General features: G+C 40.9%; 1 protein-coding gene across 15 annotated transcripts in view; it reads left to right on the top strand.

Annotated features, from left to right (window-relative positions):
• The window catches only part of AFF1 (ALF transcription elongation factor 1), a 163,827-nt gene that overhangs the window by 98,972 nt on the left and 43,881 nt on the right, over positions 1-20,974 (top strand). For all 15 annotated transcript variants that reach the window (XR_010601250.1, XR_010601248.1, XR_010601249.1 and 12 more), the window contains 4 exons: positions 12,651-12,695; positions 16,659-16,745; positions 18,058-18,094; positions 18,627-18,678. Coding sequence is in view for 12 of the 15 variants with exons in the window: in XM_024103110.3 (XP_023958878.2) it covers positions 12,651-12,695; positions 16,659-16,745; positions 18,058-18,094; positions 18,627-18,678 (221 nt within the window). In the remaining 3 variants the exon portion in view is untranslated. The remainder of the gene's footprint in view (positions 1-12,650; positions 12,696-16,658; positions 16,746-18,057; positions 18,095-18,626; positions 18,679-20,974) is intronic.

Raw genomic sequence — 20,974 nt, 5'->3', positions numbered from 1 at the left:
AATTCCATAGTTTTGGGCTACTTCCTGAGAAAATTCAGTCTCCTTTCTTACAAATTTCACTTTCACTGATGATAGATTGCTGAATTTCCTATAATGAATCAATCCTCTGGTATAAAAGGCCCGGTTGTCAGATAAAGATGTGTGGCTTGTTGATTTCAGTGGGCGTTAACCCTAGTAAAACAACATATTTAATAAAGAATGGTCTTCAAAATCTTGAGTTATGATTTTCCCAAGCCACTTATTAGGGATGCTGTTACTGCAGAGTTTGAAACTTAAGTAAATGGCTTCCTCAACGGTCAGACTAAATGATCATAACAGTCCTGTCTTACCTTAAAATCAATTAAATCAAGTGTTTGTTTGTTTGGGGTTAATGCAAAAATCACGTAGTTGAAGAGAGAATTAAAAAGTAAAGCCTTATATATGTGCTTAACTTTAAGTAGTCCCATTGAAGCCTGGTCCTTGTGAAGTTAATGGGAATGTTCACCTCCTTAAACTAAAGCAAGACTTTCCAAGGTCTGAGCCTGATTCCCTAGGGTCCTGATTCAAAGTCTATAGAACAGGGGTAGGCAACTTATGGTAACACGTGCCAAAGGCGGCACGCGAGTTGATGTTCAGTGGCACTCACACTGCCTGGGTCCTGGCCACTGGTTCAGGGGGCTCTGCATTTTAATTTAATTTTAAATGAAGCTTCTTAAACGTTTTGAAACCTTATTTACTTTACATACAACAATAGTTTAGTTATATATTACAAACTTATAGAAAGAGACCTTCTAAAAAGGTTAAAATGTATTACTGGCATGCGAAACCTTAAATTAGAGTGAATAAAAGAAGACTCGGTATACCACTTCTGAAAGGTTGCTGACCCCTGCTATAGAAAGACTCCCATTGACTTAAGTTGGCTTTGGGTCAAATCCTATTTCATTATTTAAAAAATCACTTATTTTTGAACATTGTTTTTAACCTGGTATTGTTACAAGAAACACAAGATTTCTGTAACTGAAAGAAACTACAGAGGGAAATCTAATTTTCTTTTTTTCCACCAGTTTGCTTTTTTTGTGCATTTGACAGATCTTTGTGTTTAGTAAGTTACTGTTTCCCCTGTGTAGCGGTCAGTTCTCTAAGGGCTGGTGGGGATCTTTCACACAAGAACAGGTGGGAGAGAGGCATTTTAAAAATAAGAAAATATGATTGTAAAACCTCAAGTTTATGGGGATGATCAAGAGTAAGTGTCATATCTGTATTTAACTCATTTTTAACAATTGACTAGATTTCAAGTTAATAGTGCATGTCCATTTAGATTAAACTCTAATTTGCTCCCAAATCCCCAAGAAACTGCAGTGTGTTAGATGGTGTAAAAATACTTTACACAAGTATAAGCATTAAAAAAAGGTTATTCCTTTTCAAATGGTCATTTAAAAATCTCTGCAGGGCACTGTTGGACTGTGCAATAGTGCTGGTGGGTGCATGGCTTGGATGCGTGCTGAGGACTGAAGCTGCGCAATCTGAACTTTGGTTAATCAAACTGTGTAAGGTGCCCCAGGGTTGTACTGTACTGTTCACTGTGCTGTGGGTTCCTCAACCCTGAAGCACTGTGAAGAGGTGCCAGCTGGCTTCAAAGCCTGTGCTCCAGTCTGCGGCCCCTGTAAGAGTATGATCCTGCACCACTGAAGTCACGGAAAGCTTTGCCATTGACTTCAGCAGAAGTAAGATCAGTCCCTAAAACCAGAGACTGCCTTCACTTCCGCTGCACTACTGGGTAGAGAAACCTAGAGCATAGGCTTTCCAGATCTGTCTGGCTTCCCCAGACAGCTGAAACTGTTTATCCAAAATGATTAGTGGTGCTTTAAATAACACATCAAACACAATAGCTATTTGTGCCGTATCAGAAGGGAGAGGTGCTGGTGAAATCTGTGGCAGGAAACAAAAATGTGGTTTTATACTCCAGGGGGCTGTTGTGGGTAATCAGTTTCACCAGCACCTCATGCACAGCATGTTTGAGTCATCACCTTCTTTTGTTTTCAGTCTTTTTTTTTTTTTCATTCAGACAATGCAGTAAACCCATGGCCTAGCTGGAAATACAGGAGCAGCAGCAGTGCCTTTGCAGGAGAAGGGAGTAGGTAGAGGAGACGAAAATATGGTCTAGGAGGAATTGTGGAAAGGTATTGGAGGACAAAGTGGGCAGGTTACCAACCTGGTTAAAGCAGAACCTGGGCACAAACCTATACACCCAGCCATGCCAGTTAACCTGGATTTAAAGCACCACAATCTTTGATCAGTGTTTTGTAGGTAGTATCTGGAATAAGCAACACTCAGGTAAGAGCCTGGACTAACTCTGCAGGGAAGATGTACTTTTTATGACAGCTGCTGCTCTCTTGGGGTTTATCTGTGTGTGGACATGCAGGAAAGATAAGGCAAATCAACTAAAGATGTAAAATCAATGTGCATAAACAAAAGTGCAGTAAAACCCTGTGTGGATAATCTCATTCAGTAGTAAAGTTTTTGTTTGCTATAACTTATCCTCTTCAGAGGCGCTACCGCGCTCTAAGGCCACTATACTCCTAAATAAAAGCATCCACACCAGGGTTTAAAACATGCTTTCATTTATGCACATTGACTTCACTCCTTTAGTTGATTCTCCTTAACATTACTGAGTGTCCCTATATACACAATGCCCTTGGTTTCTGGTATCTGGCCTAGAGCTTTCCCCAGGGGTCCTCTGGGCTTTCATGCAGGTTCCTATCATCAGTAGGGACTGAAGCATGCAGAAGATAAGCTGACAGCAGTGCTTGAGCCTTCTGTTCCCCATAGAGTTCCTGTCTGATTCTCCAAACTTCAGTGCTCTTCCTCCTCCTCCTCATTCTTTTACTCCCTTTCCCAATGGCAGGAAAGTCCCCTTACTTTCTTTTATTCATTCGAAAGGACGCTGGTGAACTGTTGCAAATGGTATTGCATTTATGTGACTCCCCCTGGGTCGACAGGATTTAGGGTTTAGTAAACAGTCATGTGTAATATTGGGTAAGAACATTTCAGACAAAACCAATGTGAATCTGGGGGCATCTGACATAACATTGTTATTAGTTAGTTTCACTATCTATTGGTCTTGCTTTGTATTGGTAGCAAATCTGCACTGTTGAGATTAATAATAGGACTTTGCATAGGAAGAAAATCACCTAGCATTAGACTGATGCTGCTTCATGAATTGTTAAAGGAAAATGTTCTGTGCATAAAACAAATCCTTGGAGAGCAGACCTAGAAGACCTTTTTCCCATGAACTCTTGATAAAATGATAAATTTCCAGTGCACCAAAAGTTCCACTATGAGAGAGATTGATTTGGATGAAAAAATAGATCTGTTAAATTAACGTACTTTATCTGCAGCAACATTTAAACCTCTTTCAAATATGCCCACAAGGCCCACCCATGTTGACAGTTTGCCAATAGGACAGCATGTACTTGGGTTATAAATTTTTACATAAATTATTGTTCCCAGAAATAAATTCACGCGACCTTCCTGTTTGCTTTTACATGCATCATCCATAATGAAAGCATAGAAATTACTCGCTGTTTGAGTTGAGTTTAGCAGCAGTAAAAACCTAAAGTAACCTAACCTAAAGTCTCTCTCTCTCTTCCCCCCCCCCCCCCCCCCCGCGCGAAGAGAGAGGGTGGCCATGAGCCATATTTTAGCCCTGTGTGGGCCACAGACATCCATTCATTAAACAGAAAAAAACATCTTAACCTTTTAGAAAGGATCTGTTCAGGTTCTTATTACTGGTGCCCATCACCATAAGAATGCCCCTCTCTCTCTACAAATCAGAATATAAAATTTGGGCCTAACAAGGTCAACTCCTGTTAGATGTTTTAACAATTTTCTACCATACATTGCAGAACATTACCACATAGTAACAAGAGTAACAGAGTTCCTAGAACGTATCTTGTTTTACCAGTATATTTCTGGATTCAGTTGTGGACTAGTTTATTTTAAGAACATGCAGAAAAAAATACATTCTAGTAATGTTAAGAGGAAACAGTTTAAATACAGGTAATAGATTGTAGTTGAGGATAGGCTGCCGTTCTCGCCTCAGCTTGCCTTGCTGTATGCAGATGATATAACTCCTATAATATGCAAGCTCTGAAGCCTCTGGAATAACTAGACACATACAGGTGAATTGAGGACAGTACAGTAGCCTTGAGCTTAATTTTCTTTTGTTTTGTGGTTTTCAAATAGGTCCTGCATGTAAACACAGTTTTGTTGTTGTATTTACAGTTGGGCTTTATAACATTCAAGTGGCAAGAGCCAGAACAGTTAACCTTTTTTGTTTTTGTTTTTAAAAAAGCGCCAATTTATTCAATAGAAAACAGCTGAGATTAATCTGACTTTTTAAAAATAACACTACCTTCTAGTGCGTATAGTTACCTGGCATCTTAATAGTTCTTTAGTGGCAAAGGTCTTAACTAGTAACCAAACAAAATTAGCAACACAGCCAATGGGATAGAATGCATGGGTTGAAGGCTCAATCTCTAGTGCCTTCTTGCATTCCTTGAACTTTTCAGTATGCTCTCTTCATGTTAAAAATTCATCTGAAGTTAAACACAGTATAGTTCTTACTTATAGTATTCTTAGTTCTTACATTGATGTATTTTCTTTTTAGAAGATATACACATACACATTCAAATGTCCTTTTGATTGAAAAATGTCAGAATATTTGCTCAAATATCAAATTCTTATAAAAAAAAATGTACAAAGCTGCAATGACTCAAGCCAATATTCAGCTCTACCCTGTACGATCAATATAGAGAAACTGGCTGTCTGTCCTGTACAGGATATCGCAGAGGAAATTCTAAACAGAATGTGACAGTAGTAGGCGTTCAGATAAGCAGTGGGGTGGAAAGTAGTGATGCAGGAATGAACAGAAAGGTCTGTAACACCTTAATGCTTCCATGAAGGCAATTCACTTCCATTCCAGTTAATATCTGCATCCAGATCTCCTTTCATGATCTCTGCACAATCTGTATGCTGTTACTGCTGCCAACTTTAAAAGTGCTCATTTGCTTCATCAATGACACCCTATGATTGGTGAAGTATGGCCAATTTTGTCTTGACAGCAACTGCTCTAAACTACTGTATATATTGCACATCTTGCAAAGAATCCAGTTAAAAGATGTATGGATGTGGGGAGTGGGGGAGGCGAGGAACCTCTTAATGTATGTGAAGCATATGACTTTTTTTTAATTAATTGTAGCAAATGTTTTTTTTAGGATGGAGGAGGACACATTCTGTGTCATATTTCACAAAAGTATAGAAATGTCCCAGTTGTGTGTCTGTTAATGATTTAATAGTAAGAGATCTTCTAGCTATGAAAAAAATAATTAGTATTGGAAATTAACCTTACGGTGAATACCTCATAATTTGGCACCAATTATGTATTAGCCATTGCACCTTCTGAGTATTTTTCATTTTATTAGTTTAATTCCAGATTAAGTATTGTAATACTTTTTTTCCGACTTCTCGCAATATATGTTTAATCTTTCTAAAATATATTTTGTATCTCCTGGCAATGTATGTATTGCTTTCTTTTTCCTGCTTTATGCCTATACCTCTTTAATGGAAAGAATTAAAATATAACCGTATTCTACAGCAGTGGTCCAGTACAGTTCACAATAGTGTAATCATAGTGTTTTGGATTATAAATGTAGAATATTGTGGTCCTTTCTATTAAATAAGAAATGTAACATTTAAATGTACACTAGAGGGGTTTGTATTAAGAATTCCACAACCTCTCAAAATCAGGCTTTTTTTTTTTAGGACCCTAAATATGGATTGAGGTGGCCAACTTTAGGTTCTCAAGCTTGGAAAATTTTGGTTGCATTTTGTTACAGTTTAAAAAGTTCTCGGAATGCTGAGTGAATGAGAGAGAATGGGACCTCAGGCATCTCTTCCATTTGTTGAATAACATGACAGACTTTGGGTTATCATGCTGTTAAGTCTTTCTCTCTCCCCCGCCAGCCTCCAAAGCAGCAGCACTATTCCTGTTGCCATGACCTTCTAGCTGTGGTAGGTCAACACAAAAGGGTCTCCTCATGCCAGCTGAACTGAAGTTGTATCTTCCTCTTCATTACTCCTTGTGTTGATTACTGAACCGTTACTGGTTGCCAGATGAACTTTTGATCAGCTACAGTACGTCATTTGTGCACCAGATAACACTGTGCCATAGCTGACTGCCGGTGCCTTGATCCTTCTCATTCTGGCTTCCTCCCGACCCCCTTCAAAATGCCCATCAGAGTTGTGCAAGGTGTGAGACACCAGCAACCTCTGTGGTCTTTAAGGCACATGGACTTGGTCACCAAGTTGAATCTGCGGGGTTCACCACATAGTCGCTATCCTCTGTCAAGTAGGTCTGTGCAGAATTTATTTTAACATACTTTTCTTAAATTAGGGACTCCCTCTCTCCCCCAACACATACACCTGCCCTGGATTGGTGAAGTCTGTTTTAGAGGAAGACTATTAAACATCTGTCTTCTGCTTCCCTGTTTGTCTATGATGTTTTTTTAACTCTACATATAGGGAAATGCTTGAAGATATATTGGGCTTGATCGTGCAAACCACTGAACATTGTTTCTGATCCAGCAAAGCATTTAAGCATTTTTAAGTGTGTGAGTAGTACTATTGATTTCTATTACTCATGTGCTTAAGTACATTGGATTAAGCCCATCAATAGCATTATTTTGTTTGGCTTTTAACACGCAAAGCCAAATCCTTTCCAGTATTTGTTATTTCTCTCTGCTAGTGAAGAGAGAAACACTGTCCTAAAAGCACCCACAACCACCATCAAATTACCAATAGAGGACTGAATAAAGGAACTGCTATACAGGAGCATTGTATTAGTCCATGTAGTCCAGCATTCAGGTTCTGCCACTAGCCAACACCTTGTGATTTAGAGGAAAACAAAATGCCCATACTGTACCTGGACAGTGGTACAATAATTAATTTTTTCTTGCCCCTACCCCTATAGATTAACTTATGCCTCCATGAATCATGAGAGCTATTAGTCCTTGTAATAGGATTCTAGTTACTGTAACTGCAGATACGACTTTCATAGATACACATTTTTAAATCTTATGATGTGAGTCTGTAGTATCTCCTCCCCCCTTTCCGCATCATGGAAAATGTATATTGTCACGTTGTCCGGAGTGGCTCACAACTGAGAGTGGTAACCTCAGGGCAGACTGCCAGAAAACAGGGCAGACACCCCAAACTGGTGGTATGTTTTATAATTAGATTTCACCCAGCCAGTACCAGATGTGAACTCCTGGATCACTATTCCAGTCTTACCGTGCAGTCACATCCAGTCCCCTTAGATGCTTCATTCTATCTTGTCACTCAGACAAACTGGACTTAGTGATGAATGGTCCTTACACCAAAGATCACATCACATTTAGGTTGCTTCCAGTCCCAAGAGATCAGTCACTTACCCAGATCAGTTGATACTCTAGATCTTACACCAAAGACAACACTGGTAGCCAATTCTATGGTAAACTAACTAAAGGTTTATTAGCTAAGAAAAGGAAATGAGAGTTATTGAGAGGTTAAAGCAGGTAAAATATATGTACAGGTGAGTCACAGTCTGTAGTTCCTAATGGTAGCAGAGTCGTAGTAATCTGCCAGTTTCCCTAAAGTTTCTCAGGGCTACCCAGAATAACTCTGGGGAACTCCTTCTCAGCTTGAGCTGACAACTTGGTCTGACAGCATCACACACACATACTTGCTGTGTGCTTTTAAATATACTTCGCCAGTAGGCACCTGTAACTAAGGTGTGTGTGGAGGGTGGGGGTGGTAATATGGTTCTCCGAGGAGTCTGCATCATTCCCTAATTGAAATTTAGTATGAACGTGTCATGAAGAAATCCTAGCTGGAGCGTGTACAAATGGCAGCGTCAGCCAGAAAATATGCCTGGTGTTAAATCTAGTTTTACTTGGAGAGTAAATTTTTACAGTGTTCTCTCTAAAGGCTGTAAAACTGGTCATAGGGATGGAAAACAACATGTCATATTTAATGTTCTGAACCCACCGTTCCTCAATAGAGCTGCTTTATGATTGTTGATTTTTTTCTTTTTCTTTTTTGTACTTCAGGATTTGGGCTTTTTTTAACTCTCTTCTTCTTTGGACAACAATTATTTTTTCCCTTTTCCCCAACTCTCTACAGAACTGGCAAGGAAAGTGCTTGCTTCTGGGTGGTAATGGTGGTTTAATGTGTTAGTAAACATGTTGAAACAAAACAGAGATTTACATTCTTCATTCTGAGTAATATTCTCTCCACCTACATAAAGCCCAGAAATTCAAGTTCTATATGGGTGGGGCATGAAAAGGTTAGGGAGGGGAACTCGTGCGGGTTCAGATACCACAGTGATGGGCACAGGAGAACAACCTGAAAAATGAAACACACTCACACTCGTGCACCCCTCCCACCAACCCATGGCCAGGGTGCAGGGCAGCCTTGACAACCACTTGACATTGCAATTCCAGTACTTCTGGGCTGAAATAGCATGTGTAGTCCCTCTGTGCTGGTTGTACAGGACACCAAGATCCCTGGGTTCTTATAAGTGCAGATCCACCCCCGTCCTGGGCCCACAAATTCATCTTCTGTTCAGACCCTGTCTAGGCTGATTAGGGGAGACCAGTTCTGCAGAGTGTTGGAGGTTTTAAGACACTCCCACATGGTCGTTTAGCTAGCTGACCCCTTACATCCCACAGAGGATCAGCATGAAAGTGATGCAGAAATCCTGGTGCTGGCCCACCGCACCAGGGGAGAATTTGGTTCTCAAAACCAAATTGTAACTTCAAGTGGCTCTATCTTTATTTTCAGTGGGGGGGGGAAAAAAAAAAGTTTGTGACTGAACCCTGTAAAGTAAACATTTTGATGTGTGTCTGATGCAGATGGTGGCAGTCCATTAATTGGCAACAGTTCTCTTTACCACTTGCACCTTTTATTGGTGGTAACGTGTCCTTCATTTTTTTCTATCACAAGGCAACCTATCAGAGTACAAATATTAACCTAAAATGTTCTCAAGAACACAGGTTTGACTTTTCTCTTTACGGGGGTGGAAGTGGGGGCAGGGGGAGGGGAGATTCTCCTGCAGGGGCATATAATTCCTCATTACTGTAGCTATTTTACATTTGAATGTATCTATTAGCGCAAGAGTAAAAGCGGATTGATATCCCCAGAATTGCTTGTACTCGTACGGTAATGGCTATAGAGTCAAATGTGAAATATCTTAGAAGACACAAGTAAGATCCCTTCACAGTAAAGTATAGTAGAGAAAACATAGTGCTGTCACTCCCCAGTTCTGAAGTGTTTTTTTCCGGTGCTATGGGTGGTTCAGCTGCATGTTCTTTACTGTACCAGGAGAAGGTATCTCCTGTCTCCTGCTAGCATGTGAGCACTCTGCTGACCAGTCAGCTGGAAGTCATGAACGTACAGAATCGCACAGAATCCTCCTGATGATTTCACAGTAGGGAGTTACGGTGTAGAAAGCTGAACCAGGCTCAAAAACCCAACGTCCGCAGGCCTGCACTGAGTTAATCAAGGAGTGTGAACTCACAGACAGGGTGAAAAGAGAACTGACCATTGTTGGTTTCCTCCTGCCTCACGTAACAGTGTTCCACTTTTGCCACCAATTAACCCATTAAAATAGTGAGATCCTATACAGGAAAAGCCAACTTGATTTTCAGTTACTATATTGTAAAGGCCAAGGGCCTTTGATACTTGAACTAGGGTGAGGACCTAATTCCTTGTCTGTCCACTATTTCGACAGTCTTTTTAATCCCTTATGTAATTGGTCCTCTCAGGCCGTACAACAGCAGTTCTCAAATTGTGGGTCGTGACCCCATTTTAATGTGGTCGCCAGAGCTGGCTTAGACTTGCTGGTGTCCAGGGCTGGAGCCCGAGCCCCACCACCCAGGGCCGAAGCCAAAGCCAGAGGGCTCAGGCTTCAGTCCCCCCTCTTGGGGTCATGTAATAATTGTTGTTGTCAGAAGGGGGTCATGGTGCAATGAAACTTGAGAACCCCTGCTGTACCGGAATATTTTCAGAATATTTTTGTCAGGCGAGACCGTTGCATTTCAGTGTGATGACATGCGTGTTTTTAGAGCTCGTGGGGCGTTGGCCAGTCATTGCACTGGGAACTAAGGGCTTGTCCTCACTTAAAATGGAAAACGTCTGGGGCAGGTTAGAGTGACTTACGAGTGACAGCATTGAGGACCCCTTGTTTGCTAGCGTTGCTACTTTTATTGACTGGAGGTCAGGAAGAAGCTCTCTTTCTGGTGAAGAGCGGCAGCTTTCTGACCTCATTTAGTTAATACTCGAGAGTTCTTCTCCCTAGCCGCCTCCCTTCCATAATTATATTGACAGCCAGATGTTTTGGTTTGATCCCTACGCTCTCAGTGAAGGGTGAAAAGTTGGTTTTAACCACAAGTTGGTGATTGCAGCTACTCGACAAATGGAGCTTATTAATTTATTTCCTGATTTCATTCTTTTTGGCTAAGGCTGATGCTAGTCAGGTAGGAGGCAGAGGCAGTATGTATAGAAGATGCCTTTTGCTACTAGGATAGAAAACAGTAAATGAGAAACATACACATAAATAAGGCAGGCTTGTTCTCTCTGGCCAGACGTCCAGTGGATACTTTGAAGCAGTGTTCTGTCCTGTCGGTTGACATTTTTCACAGTCTTTGCTATCTTGGTGCTGGAATGAGAGGGCTTCCTATTAATTTTTTTTCCACTGAGCATCTGTGTGTGCTGTAGACCATAACCATATGTCACTGTGCATCCTCTGACTGAGTTGGTATGTACTGTACCTTCTACATTCGTGTGCTTGAGAGGTATGAGGCATTGTCTTCCTCTTACCTCCCTGGCTGTATCCACATTTAGGGCAGGTCTGCACTTAAAATGCTGCACCAGTGCAGTGGCACCACTTTGGCGCTTCAGTGAAGACGTTACTACACAGACGGGACAGCTTTTCCCATCAGTGTAGTTAATCCGCCTCCGCGAGAAGCAGTAGCTATATTGAGGGGAAAAGCTCTCCCATCAACATTAGTGCTGTCTACACTGGGAGTTAGGTCGGTATAACTGCGTTGCTCAGGGGGGGTGGATTTTTCAGACCCCTGAGAAACGTAGTTATACAGATGTACGTTTGTAATGTAGACCTGGCTTGAGTATTGTAGATACTGCTAGTTGGTTTTGTTACTTGCTGTGCTCTGTATATATTCAACGGGATATTTAAAACAAACTAATTTCTGTGCACAAGCCATAACATCTGCTCTGTGCTATATAATTGGCAAATGTTAGTGACTCTGCCCCAGATCTCCATTCACACCTGAGGTCAGTCCATGGTTTTAGGCACACTGCAACACAGGAGCCTGAGGCTCTGTTCTTCTGCTGTAACCCTGTTCCCCACTTCTTTGTAGTGGCAGGAGGCAGAGGCATTCGCCACTCCCTGAGGTGTGAAGAGACAACAGCATGGGGCCTTCCTTCCCTCAGAAGTAGCAGGAGTCCCCCACACCTCCAGAGAGGCAGAGGGACCCATGTTACTTACCTTAGCTGCTGGGGCCTGGCTCCTTGGGTGGGCCAGGCCCACTGCACTCTCCTCCTGCCACACACAGGGTCCTCTGCTGGAGTGGTTTTGAGAGGACCCCCCAGAGCAGTGGAACTTGGAGTTAACACACCATGAGGTGCATGGGGCTGCCCATCCCCCTCTCCCCACAGAGCTGCTGTTTCAGGCTGTCTGCAGACTGAGGCAGACGTCACTACATCAGTTACACTTAGGTAATATTGTCACGCTTTTCATCACAACTATAGGAGCTGGAAACTGTCTTTAAATGAAAGCTCAGAGTCTGATGTAATCACATGACTCAAGGAGCTGGGGCTTTAGGCATTGACCTGTATTGTCTGTCTGTGCATTAACCCAGCTCCGTCTCTGCTTCTCAGTCCGGCGTTGCTTCTAGCAATTTTCTAACACTACCTGGCAGGTCTGGGTGCATTTGATTTGGTAAAGGTAACGAAGCAGGTCATGAAGCTGGGGGGAGAGGGACACCCTGTTGGTCAAACAAGTCAAGTGCCTCCAATTACTGAGCTTGGTTTTCCTCTCTGTATGTAGTTTATCACAAAAAAAAGTTAATGCAAAGCTAACGCTCAGAAGTGAAGACATGAACATTAGCCGGAAACACAGCAGTAACTAGAGTGAGGTTGAATGAGCGCATGACAGGATGTTTCCTTCCCCTCTCCTTATCTACACCAGTGATTCATGGCAATTCTCTGTCCAGGAGTGCTAAACTGCATTCCTTCATAGCTGTGATAGAGCAGCTCCCAGTCATCCAATAGATGCTGCTATTTATGGATAGAAGCCTCACCTTTCTTCGCCCCACCCTGATCCGCATTCCCTTCAGCAAGGAGCTGAAAGGGCCAGCTTTGTAAGAGCACTCTTAGTATTAACAACCTCTATTTTGGGGGCACATCTTTAGTTTAATCAATGTTTTATTTACTAGCTTCCACAAAATTTATAGTATCTTATCAATAAATGCCTTTGCTCATCTTTGATTTCAGACAAAGTGTTCATGTAAATTAATGGAAGTCTCTCTCTCTCTCTCTCTCTCTCATTTTAGCAAACCTTCCCCAATGAAGTCCATTGCGTTGAAGAAATTTTGAAGGTGAGTGCACCACTGCAACTCTTCAGTTGTTTAAAGACAGATACTTGTGTAGTGAGTCTCTTTTCACCTGAACTTATCTTTCACTTTCATTAAAAGGCAGAATTGGGAGAAATTGTATTGTGCTTCTGTTGCATCAGACCACAATGCAATTACCAGGATTGTTTCATTGTGCATCCAACAGAATCTAAAAGTAATGTCTCTGATAAAATACAGAAGATTTACAAGCAACATAGAATAAATACTATGAAACCAACCCAGTCTGCATTTTAATTAGATGGTTGCTGTTTTTGAATGCAAAGCCTGCTTTTCCCAAAGATGTTGAACTCATCAGTGCTTCCAGTTCCTGCTGGCTGAGAGAATGAGACTAAGAGCATGTCTTCACTAGCAACCCTAAAGGGCTGCCGCGGCAGCGCTTTAACATGGCTGTGTAGTCATGGCATCAGCGAAAAGCCACCCCCTGGGTCATAGCTACCAGCGCTGGTGCACTGTCTATACTGCCACTTTACAGTGCTGAAACTTGAGTGAGAAAACTTTACAGTGCTGTAAAGTGGCAGTGTAGACAAGGCCTTAGAGACTGGAGATCTCACCTCTGCAGATCAATGCAGAACACTGCCATTCAGCCAGTCCACATTCATGGTAGCTAAGGGTCTGATCTTGCAAAGCTAGTCCAGAAGCCTGGCATTCCTGCATTTGGCTCTACAAACTTCTAACAGGGTTATCCCACAAGAAGATGGTCTATTTCATAAGAAGTGGTAGAAAAGTGTGAAATACAGACAGTAGGTGGGGTTAAGTGGTAGCCTCTTCCTACCTATTGTATGAAAATGTATTTGTTTCAGAAGCTAGTCAAGTTAATTTTGAAAAGGCAGTTCAAGGATTTTAAACCCTGATCCAATGCTCTGTGTCTCATCAGAGATGTATATTTCTACCACTCATTTCCCTCAATGTTGCTTCAAAGAGTCAATATTCTGACCCTTTAGTCATAACCAGGAGATGTAATCAGGGCACTGTTTCATTTGAGACCCAATCCTACAAACACTTAATACCAGGTGCAATATTTGTTACCATTGCATAAGGGCTACCCTTTTCCCTCACACTTTAGGAAATACGCTGTTTTCCTGAGTGATAACAGATTCTGATTATCCCTGCATCCGAAGAAGTGGGTATTCATCCACGAAAGCTCATGCTCCTATACGTCTGTTAGTCTATAAGGTGCCACAGGACTCTTTGCTGCTTTTACAGATTCTGATTAGTATTAATACTGTAGTGCCCAAAGGAACCAATCATGATTAGGAACCCAAAGTGTTAGGCATTGCACAAATATATGGAGACATGTGGTCCATGCCCAAAAGAGCTTGTAATCTAATTTTGAAACAAGTTGCAACAAGTAAAGGCAACAAACCTCTGAGGATAGGAGAAGAAGCAATGGACTAAAATTGCAGCAAGGGCGGTTTAGTTGGACATTAGGAAAAACTTCCTAACTGCCAGGGTGGCTAAGCACTGGAATAAATTGCCTGGGGAGGTTGTGGAATCTCCATCATTGGGGATTTTTAAGAGCAGGTTAGACAAATACATGTCAGGGATGGTCTAGATAATACTTAGTCCTGCCATGGGTGCAGGGGACTGGACTAGATGACCTCTTGAGATCCCTTCCACTCCTGTGATTGTATGAAACAATAGGAGTGAAGAGAGAAGGAGGACAAAGGTAATGATGATATGATCCCACATTTACTTGGGCTAGCTGTGATAAGAGGCTCATAAAGATGATAATAAGGTTTATAAGGTCTGTTGAAGTTTATAAAATACTCTGCCTCTAGCTCATGCATAGAAATCTCCCTAGACAACCTTAATGGATGTTCGTAGAGCCAAATATAACAATGTGGACTTTTAAAATGTAAATCTCTTCTGCACATTAAAATCCTTCCTTGAAATGTGATTTGGTTGGGAAGCAAGAGACATGTCAGAGCTTTCCTCATGTTGCTCCTGGTAGAGAAGATTGTGTCAGACTGTGGTACAAAGGGGAACACTTACGCACAAATAATTTACCTGTTCATTTGTGTAAACTCTTTGTCAAACTACAGATGTTTGTGTTCGAAGTGATCTTTCTGCCATGCTAATTTCCTTCGGTCATTTCGGCCTCCAATGAAGTCAGTGCCTGGCGTTATACTGTTTTTCCGTGAGGAACAATTGTGATGACACCAATTCAGAATGATGAGTTTAAGACTGAGGAAAGAGGAGAATATGGACTGGGAAAAGGGGAAATTCTTGTTTATTAAATGCAGAAGTGTCTGTTGGAACGTGAGATAAGTAATACTTCTGGGGTGAAAAGGAGAGAATGACCAGCCCTATGGATTTATGTTTAGACCTTGGAATGAGTACTGTCTTGAGGGTTCTAAGATCAGGGACAGGAGCTAAGTAAGTTCCATTTTTCCTGAGTCTAACCAGGTTCTTCTAACTTCTCAAACCCCAATGTTCCCTGAGGCCTTTTCTAGATGAGGCTGTAACTCTGCTAGTTGAGCATGCGTTAAAGGCAGAGCCTTGTCTAGACTAGACTTTTCAGACACATTAATTAGAACAGTAGCTAATGTTTTCTAACAACACACTTTTAAAATCCTAGGTTAGACAAGGCCTGAGTGCCACAAGAGGCATTATTCATTCTCTACCTTACCTGCTAGTCCCTACCAATTCCAGTTGCTTCTGTACCCTGCTGCTTCTCAGGCTAGGAACAAGCACCAGAAGATGGCACCTAGCAATGGTGGGAGGAGGGGAATATCTGGAATGCAGGTGAGAAGGGAAGAAGGATTTCTGAAGAGCTAGAACTGCATCAGGATTGTTTCCCTCCTAGAGTCTGGGCCCAATCCTCCTGGATTCAGCTTGCCCCTCAGTTACACTCGTCCCCAACGGTGACAGGAAAATCCTTGAAACTGTCCAGTTTGTAAAGCATTTTGAATAGCTCTATTGCTCAGTTTTTAAATTGAGACTGCCTCTATTCCTAAAAGCAGGGGTAGTCAATTTAAATTTTTTTCATTTTCAAGGTCCAAATTTCTTGGTCAAGGTATAATCAAGGTCCAGACTCTAGAGAAACACTTTTCACACTGCAATAATGATGATCATGATGATGATAAATAAGTAAACAGATTTGGCTGTCCATTCAAAAGTGTCTGGTGGTCTAGATTTTGCCCGCGGTGCGCCTGTTGACTCCCCCTGTCTAAAAGGGATGTGCTAGTTCAACCACAAGTTGTTGGGTCCAATACAGTAATTAATGGATGACATTTTATGGCCCATGTTATGTAGGAGATCAGACGAGGTGATCATAGTGCTCCATTCTGGCATTAAAACTTATTAATCTCAGGATAACCGGCTTCTGAAGGATTAAGTCATACCACAGGTACCTGGAGCAGTGAATGCTCAGTTTTAATGGTGCCAATGGAGGCAGTTTCAGCTCCAAATCTGAGTGGGTTGCTTAAAAGTAGATAATAAAGAGAAGATCAGTTGCAGCCAGAATTCGCTGGTTGACCCCCTGGTATTATGGAAAGCCTTCTAAAATGGCATCAGTTATTTATCCATTGTGTCACCATCAGTGACTGTGATAATTTCCGTAATAGGGAAGTCCTGAACTTTGAAAGCTAAAGAGCTTGCATTAAATTTTTATTTGCATCTGCCTTTACTACATCTAATAGCTAAAATGTATTAGGCCCCAATCCTGGAAACACTTAGACATATACATAACTTTACACAGTCTTCAGTGGGACTGCTCCCGTGTGTAAGTGTTTGTAAGTTAGGGGCCATAGCTTTGTATTGAGAATGACCAGAATGTAAATTTCACAGGAAATGTTTTCTAAATAATCTTCTAGCTATAAGCAGGCCCATCAGGGACTTTTCAGTATATTAATATGAATGGTGTGGAACTTCACCTGGGTATCAGTAGTTTAAAATCTATCTTTTTTTCTTTTAATTCTTTTCTAGGAAATGACCCACTCATGGCCACCTCCCTTGACAGCTATCCATACGCCTAGCACAGCTGAGCCTTCAAAATTTCCTTTTCCAATAAAGGTAAAACACCAACAACTTCCCCTCCTACCCCACATACTTTTTAATGTGTAAGGCCTGGTTTACGCTTAAGACTTAGGTTGACATAACTGTGATGCTCAGGGATGTGAAAAATCCATCTACCCCTGGTGTTGATGCATGGAAGAATGCTTTTGTTGACCTAGCTACCTCCATCTGGGGAGGTGGAGTTTCTACAGTGATGGAAAAACTCCTTCTGTTGGGTTAGTTTGCATCTACAGTCTGGGGTTACAATTCTCTAGTTATGTGGCTGTAGTACCCATTGTGCAGACATGATCTTAGAATAGAGCTTTCAACTAAGATACATGTTCACCTGAGCTCGTCTCTTTCAGTACAGCAATTGGCTGTTAGATTTTGGTTTTATTTAGAAAACGCAGATATGAAATGAAAGCAGGATGGATTTTAAATATCAAGTCGCTCTACCTTATTTTAAACCCATCTTTTTGATCAAAATTAGGTTAGCTTTTGCTTCTGAGTAATTAGGTTTGTTTGGGCTCCAAACTTGTTGTATGTGTCCAGCTGTAACCCTCTCCTACCTTTTTTATTTTACACTGATGTCTCTTTGTTATAAAACACATCTTGAGCAATAGAAAAACTTGGATGAATAATCAGGAAAAGAAAAACTCTGTTTGTCAAGATCTTGGTCTTCAAAAATAATTCATGCTTTCACAAAGATTTGCAAGGTCTCATCTGTGTTTATAGCATAAACAATAACTACTCTTTATTATCACTTTAAAAGTGTCCTCATAAATGTTTACCAAATCTTCTTTTCACTTTATTTCAAGATTCAAAAAATAATATACCAATAATATATGTACTGTTGACATTACTAGTACAACTCCTTCTTGTCCAGGATAAACTATCTCAGTACATCTTAGGGCTCTGCATCATTACAAAGACAGAAGATCAGCCACCAAGAAGACAGATTTTCATATAATAATAGGTAACTCAGTTTAAACTGTTGGGCCTGGTTTTTCAGAAGTGCCAAATAGCCACAAGTCTATTTTAAGTTCTTCAGAGTTGTGAGTGAGTGCTCAACACCTCTACAAAATCAGAGCCTACCCCTCCAGAAACAAAATGCAGATAACTGCAAGCAGACAACTATTATAATTAATACTATATTAGGTTTAGTGCTCTGAAAGAACTGAAGAAGAGCTGTGTGTAAGCTTAAAAGTTCTCTCTCTCACCAACAGAAGTTGTTCCTATAAAATATATTACCTCACCCACCTTGTCTCTCTCAACTTTTTATAAACATTTTAATTTTTAACTTTTATTCTTTCTTTCTTTTTCTTTCTAGGAATCCCAGCTTGTTGGATCTATAATACAGAATCAGAGTAAGTAAAAGAAAAAAAAAATCCAAACCAGACTTGATGATATTATAAAGGGAGCATCCATACGGGGTGCGGGTGGTGGGTGGGTGGGTGAGTGGAGGAGAGAGAGAGAGAGAGAGTGTGTGTGTGTGTGTGTGTGTGTGTGTGTGTGTGTGTGTGTGTGTGTGAGAATGAGACATAGGGGAGAGATTTTCAAAAGGATTTAAGTGATTTAGAAGCACAAATTCCAGGACTTTGTTGAGTAGGGATGAACTTAAGCACATACTCAAATTTAAGCATATGCTTGAGTGCTTTGTTGAATTGGGGCCTTGATCTTTGTTATATATTTATTTCATGGCTATAAAACTGTACAATATTAGAAAACTCTGTCTTGAATGGTCAATAGCCAGGGTGTTATGCTGGATCAGCTTCATATGTCTGTGAAAATTCCTGACCCAAAGATCAAGTTGTTTAGAAACACAAATAAAAAGTCAGTGCAATAAAATATGGCACAAATGAGGTAGACAACACCAACTGTGTTTCTTTGGTTTTACAGAGCAGTATGATGCACCTTCAAAAACATTGCCTAATTCACAGCAAGGAACATCGTAAGTAACCAGATTCACTTCTTGGTGATGTATTCAGTGAGCTGCAGTTATGGAATTTATGGTGGGCGTGATAAGCGCCAACTTTCCCCAGTGCCAGTTGGTGCTCACGCCCCCCCGGTCCCGCCCCGACTCCATTCTTTCCCCACCCCTGCTTGCCCCCATTCCAACCCCTCCCCCAAAGTCCCCACCCCAATTCTGCCCCCTCCCTGCCCATATTGGACCCCTGTCCCAAATCCCCACCCTGTTTCACTGCACAAGCGCTGGGAGCCAGGGAAAAAAAGCGGGCATGCGGCGCGCTCAGGAGAGGAGGCAGAGCGGAGGTGAGCTAGGCAGGGTGGCGGGGAGCTGCCGGTGGGTGCTGAGCACCCACTAATTTTTCCCCGTGGATGCTCCAGCCCTGGAGCACCCACAGAGTCGGCGCCTATGGTGGGCATTACCTGTTTTAAACCCTGGTTTACTGGATTTTTGTGGAGATTGAAATTTTAGCAATCCTCTTTCAATAAACTTAGGGTCTGATCCAACACACATTGAAGTCAATGGAAAGACTACATTAGACTTCAGTGCACATTAGATCAGGCTCTTAAGGAATTGGGTTTTTTCAGTATTACTGATCATATGCTTTGAGGTTTTTCTCTCTGCCTCTATCCCTGCTTAATATCTAGCCACACCTCACACTGTTTGAACTACAAATAGTACAGGAAGCTCTTGTCTTAAATGCAAATGTAATTCTGTTTCCTTTCATGTATCTAGTTTAAAAGGTTAGTAAAGTAACCAGTACCATTCTTTCTTTTAGACAGAAGTACTTTCAGTTGTGATTTATTAGTCAAGCACTTAATCCTCACAATCTCAAATTCAGATTTTTATAGCACTTAGTGTGCTGTTGGATTTTGGGAAACTATAGATTAAAATTATTAAAAGACCAATAATGATATTGCTATGATTATAGAGATAGTATTGGTCTCTTGGATTATTCTTTTCAGTTATCCAAAAGAAAAGTTTCCTGAATGACTTTATTGCTGGTTTCCTATTTGTTTTAAAGGTGAATCATTCTTTTAATCTTTCAAATAACCAGAAAGTCTTTATTTTTGCTTCTGAAAATTAGGGTGTACGTTTGTGCTTAAGCCAAATATTAAAAATTCAGTGTTTGTAGCAAACAGTCTGTTAGCCAGCTGCATAGTATGAGGGTTTCTTTCCATTTCTTGGCTACTTATTTGCTTTGCCTCTGTTCTCTTTGTTAGTTGTGTTTTCTAAGATCAGTAAATTTATAATTTGTATCTGAATGAGAGAGATTTTCTAGTCCACAAAACATTTTTACTGGGTATAACTTGGTTTAACTGTTGTAGTAGTTTTATTGACACTGAAAACTATTATGACAGCACATAAACTATTGATAAATGGTTTTTGCTGAAAGGAAAAGTAGAAGTGACTCTTTGTGACCTCATTTCTGTGTGTGAAATAAGAGTTTTCTCCACTAAATCCTTTCCTGTTTTATAAGAAAACTTTTGAGTACATCTTTATTCCATCAAAATATTGCTCTCCTAAATTTACATATCCATTTAGCTTTCGTTTTTTAGAACTGGTTAATTCTTTCAGAGCTTTTAGCCAAGTGGATGTTTGGATTTCAGAAGCCTTACATTGTGCCACTGATGAACTAGTTTATAGACTGGAAAATAAGATTTTTACAAAAGTTTAGGAATCCTTGCCTAGATATGATTATATAAAACACCGATCCTTTCATTCTGCTCCCTATGGTCCCAATCATACAATCATATGTGCAGTGTGGCCCCTAGGACATCATGGGGTTCCTCAAGGCAGAGGATTCCACCTATATGGTTTAGGAGTCAAGGCATTTGTATGTAACATTGAAATCCTCCTAGTGGTATCAGGAATCACAATGATACTTTCTCTGCTAATTTGAATACAGGAATATTGGGACCAGGTTGATTTAGTGTAGGATTTTTCAAAAGGTCTCAGTGTTGGCCTAACTCTGCTTCCATTGAAGTAAACGCCAATGTTGGGCCATGGCTGAGCGTTTTGAAAATCTGAGTTTTAGTGTTTATATTTTGAAAAGGATTAGAGAGTTGGGGGGGGGGTGGTAGGGAAAGCCAGCTAGTAAGTGATTCATTTTTCTCTCCAATGTGTGTAGAGAAGGTTAATAATTGTAATACAGTGACTTTGTAGCATTAGTAGCAGGTGAAAAGAGTAACCAGTGAATTAGGTTAATGATAACTGTTTCAAAGTATTGTTGTGTGATGAAATTTAGTCCTGCAAGATTAACCTGACCAGATGGCAGTAT

Source organism: Chrysemys picta, chromosome 5, assembly GCF_011386835.1.
Source record: "Chrysemys picta bellii isolate R12L10 chromosome 5, ASM1138683v2, whole genome shotgun sequence".
NCBI lineage: Eukaryota > Metazoa > Chordata > Testudines > Emydidae > Chrysemys > Chrysemys picta.
Note: the sequence above shows the minus strand (reverse complement) of the source record. Positions and strands in the feature narration are given on the sequence as shown.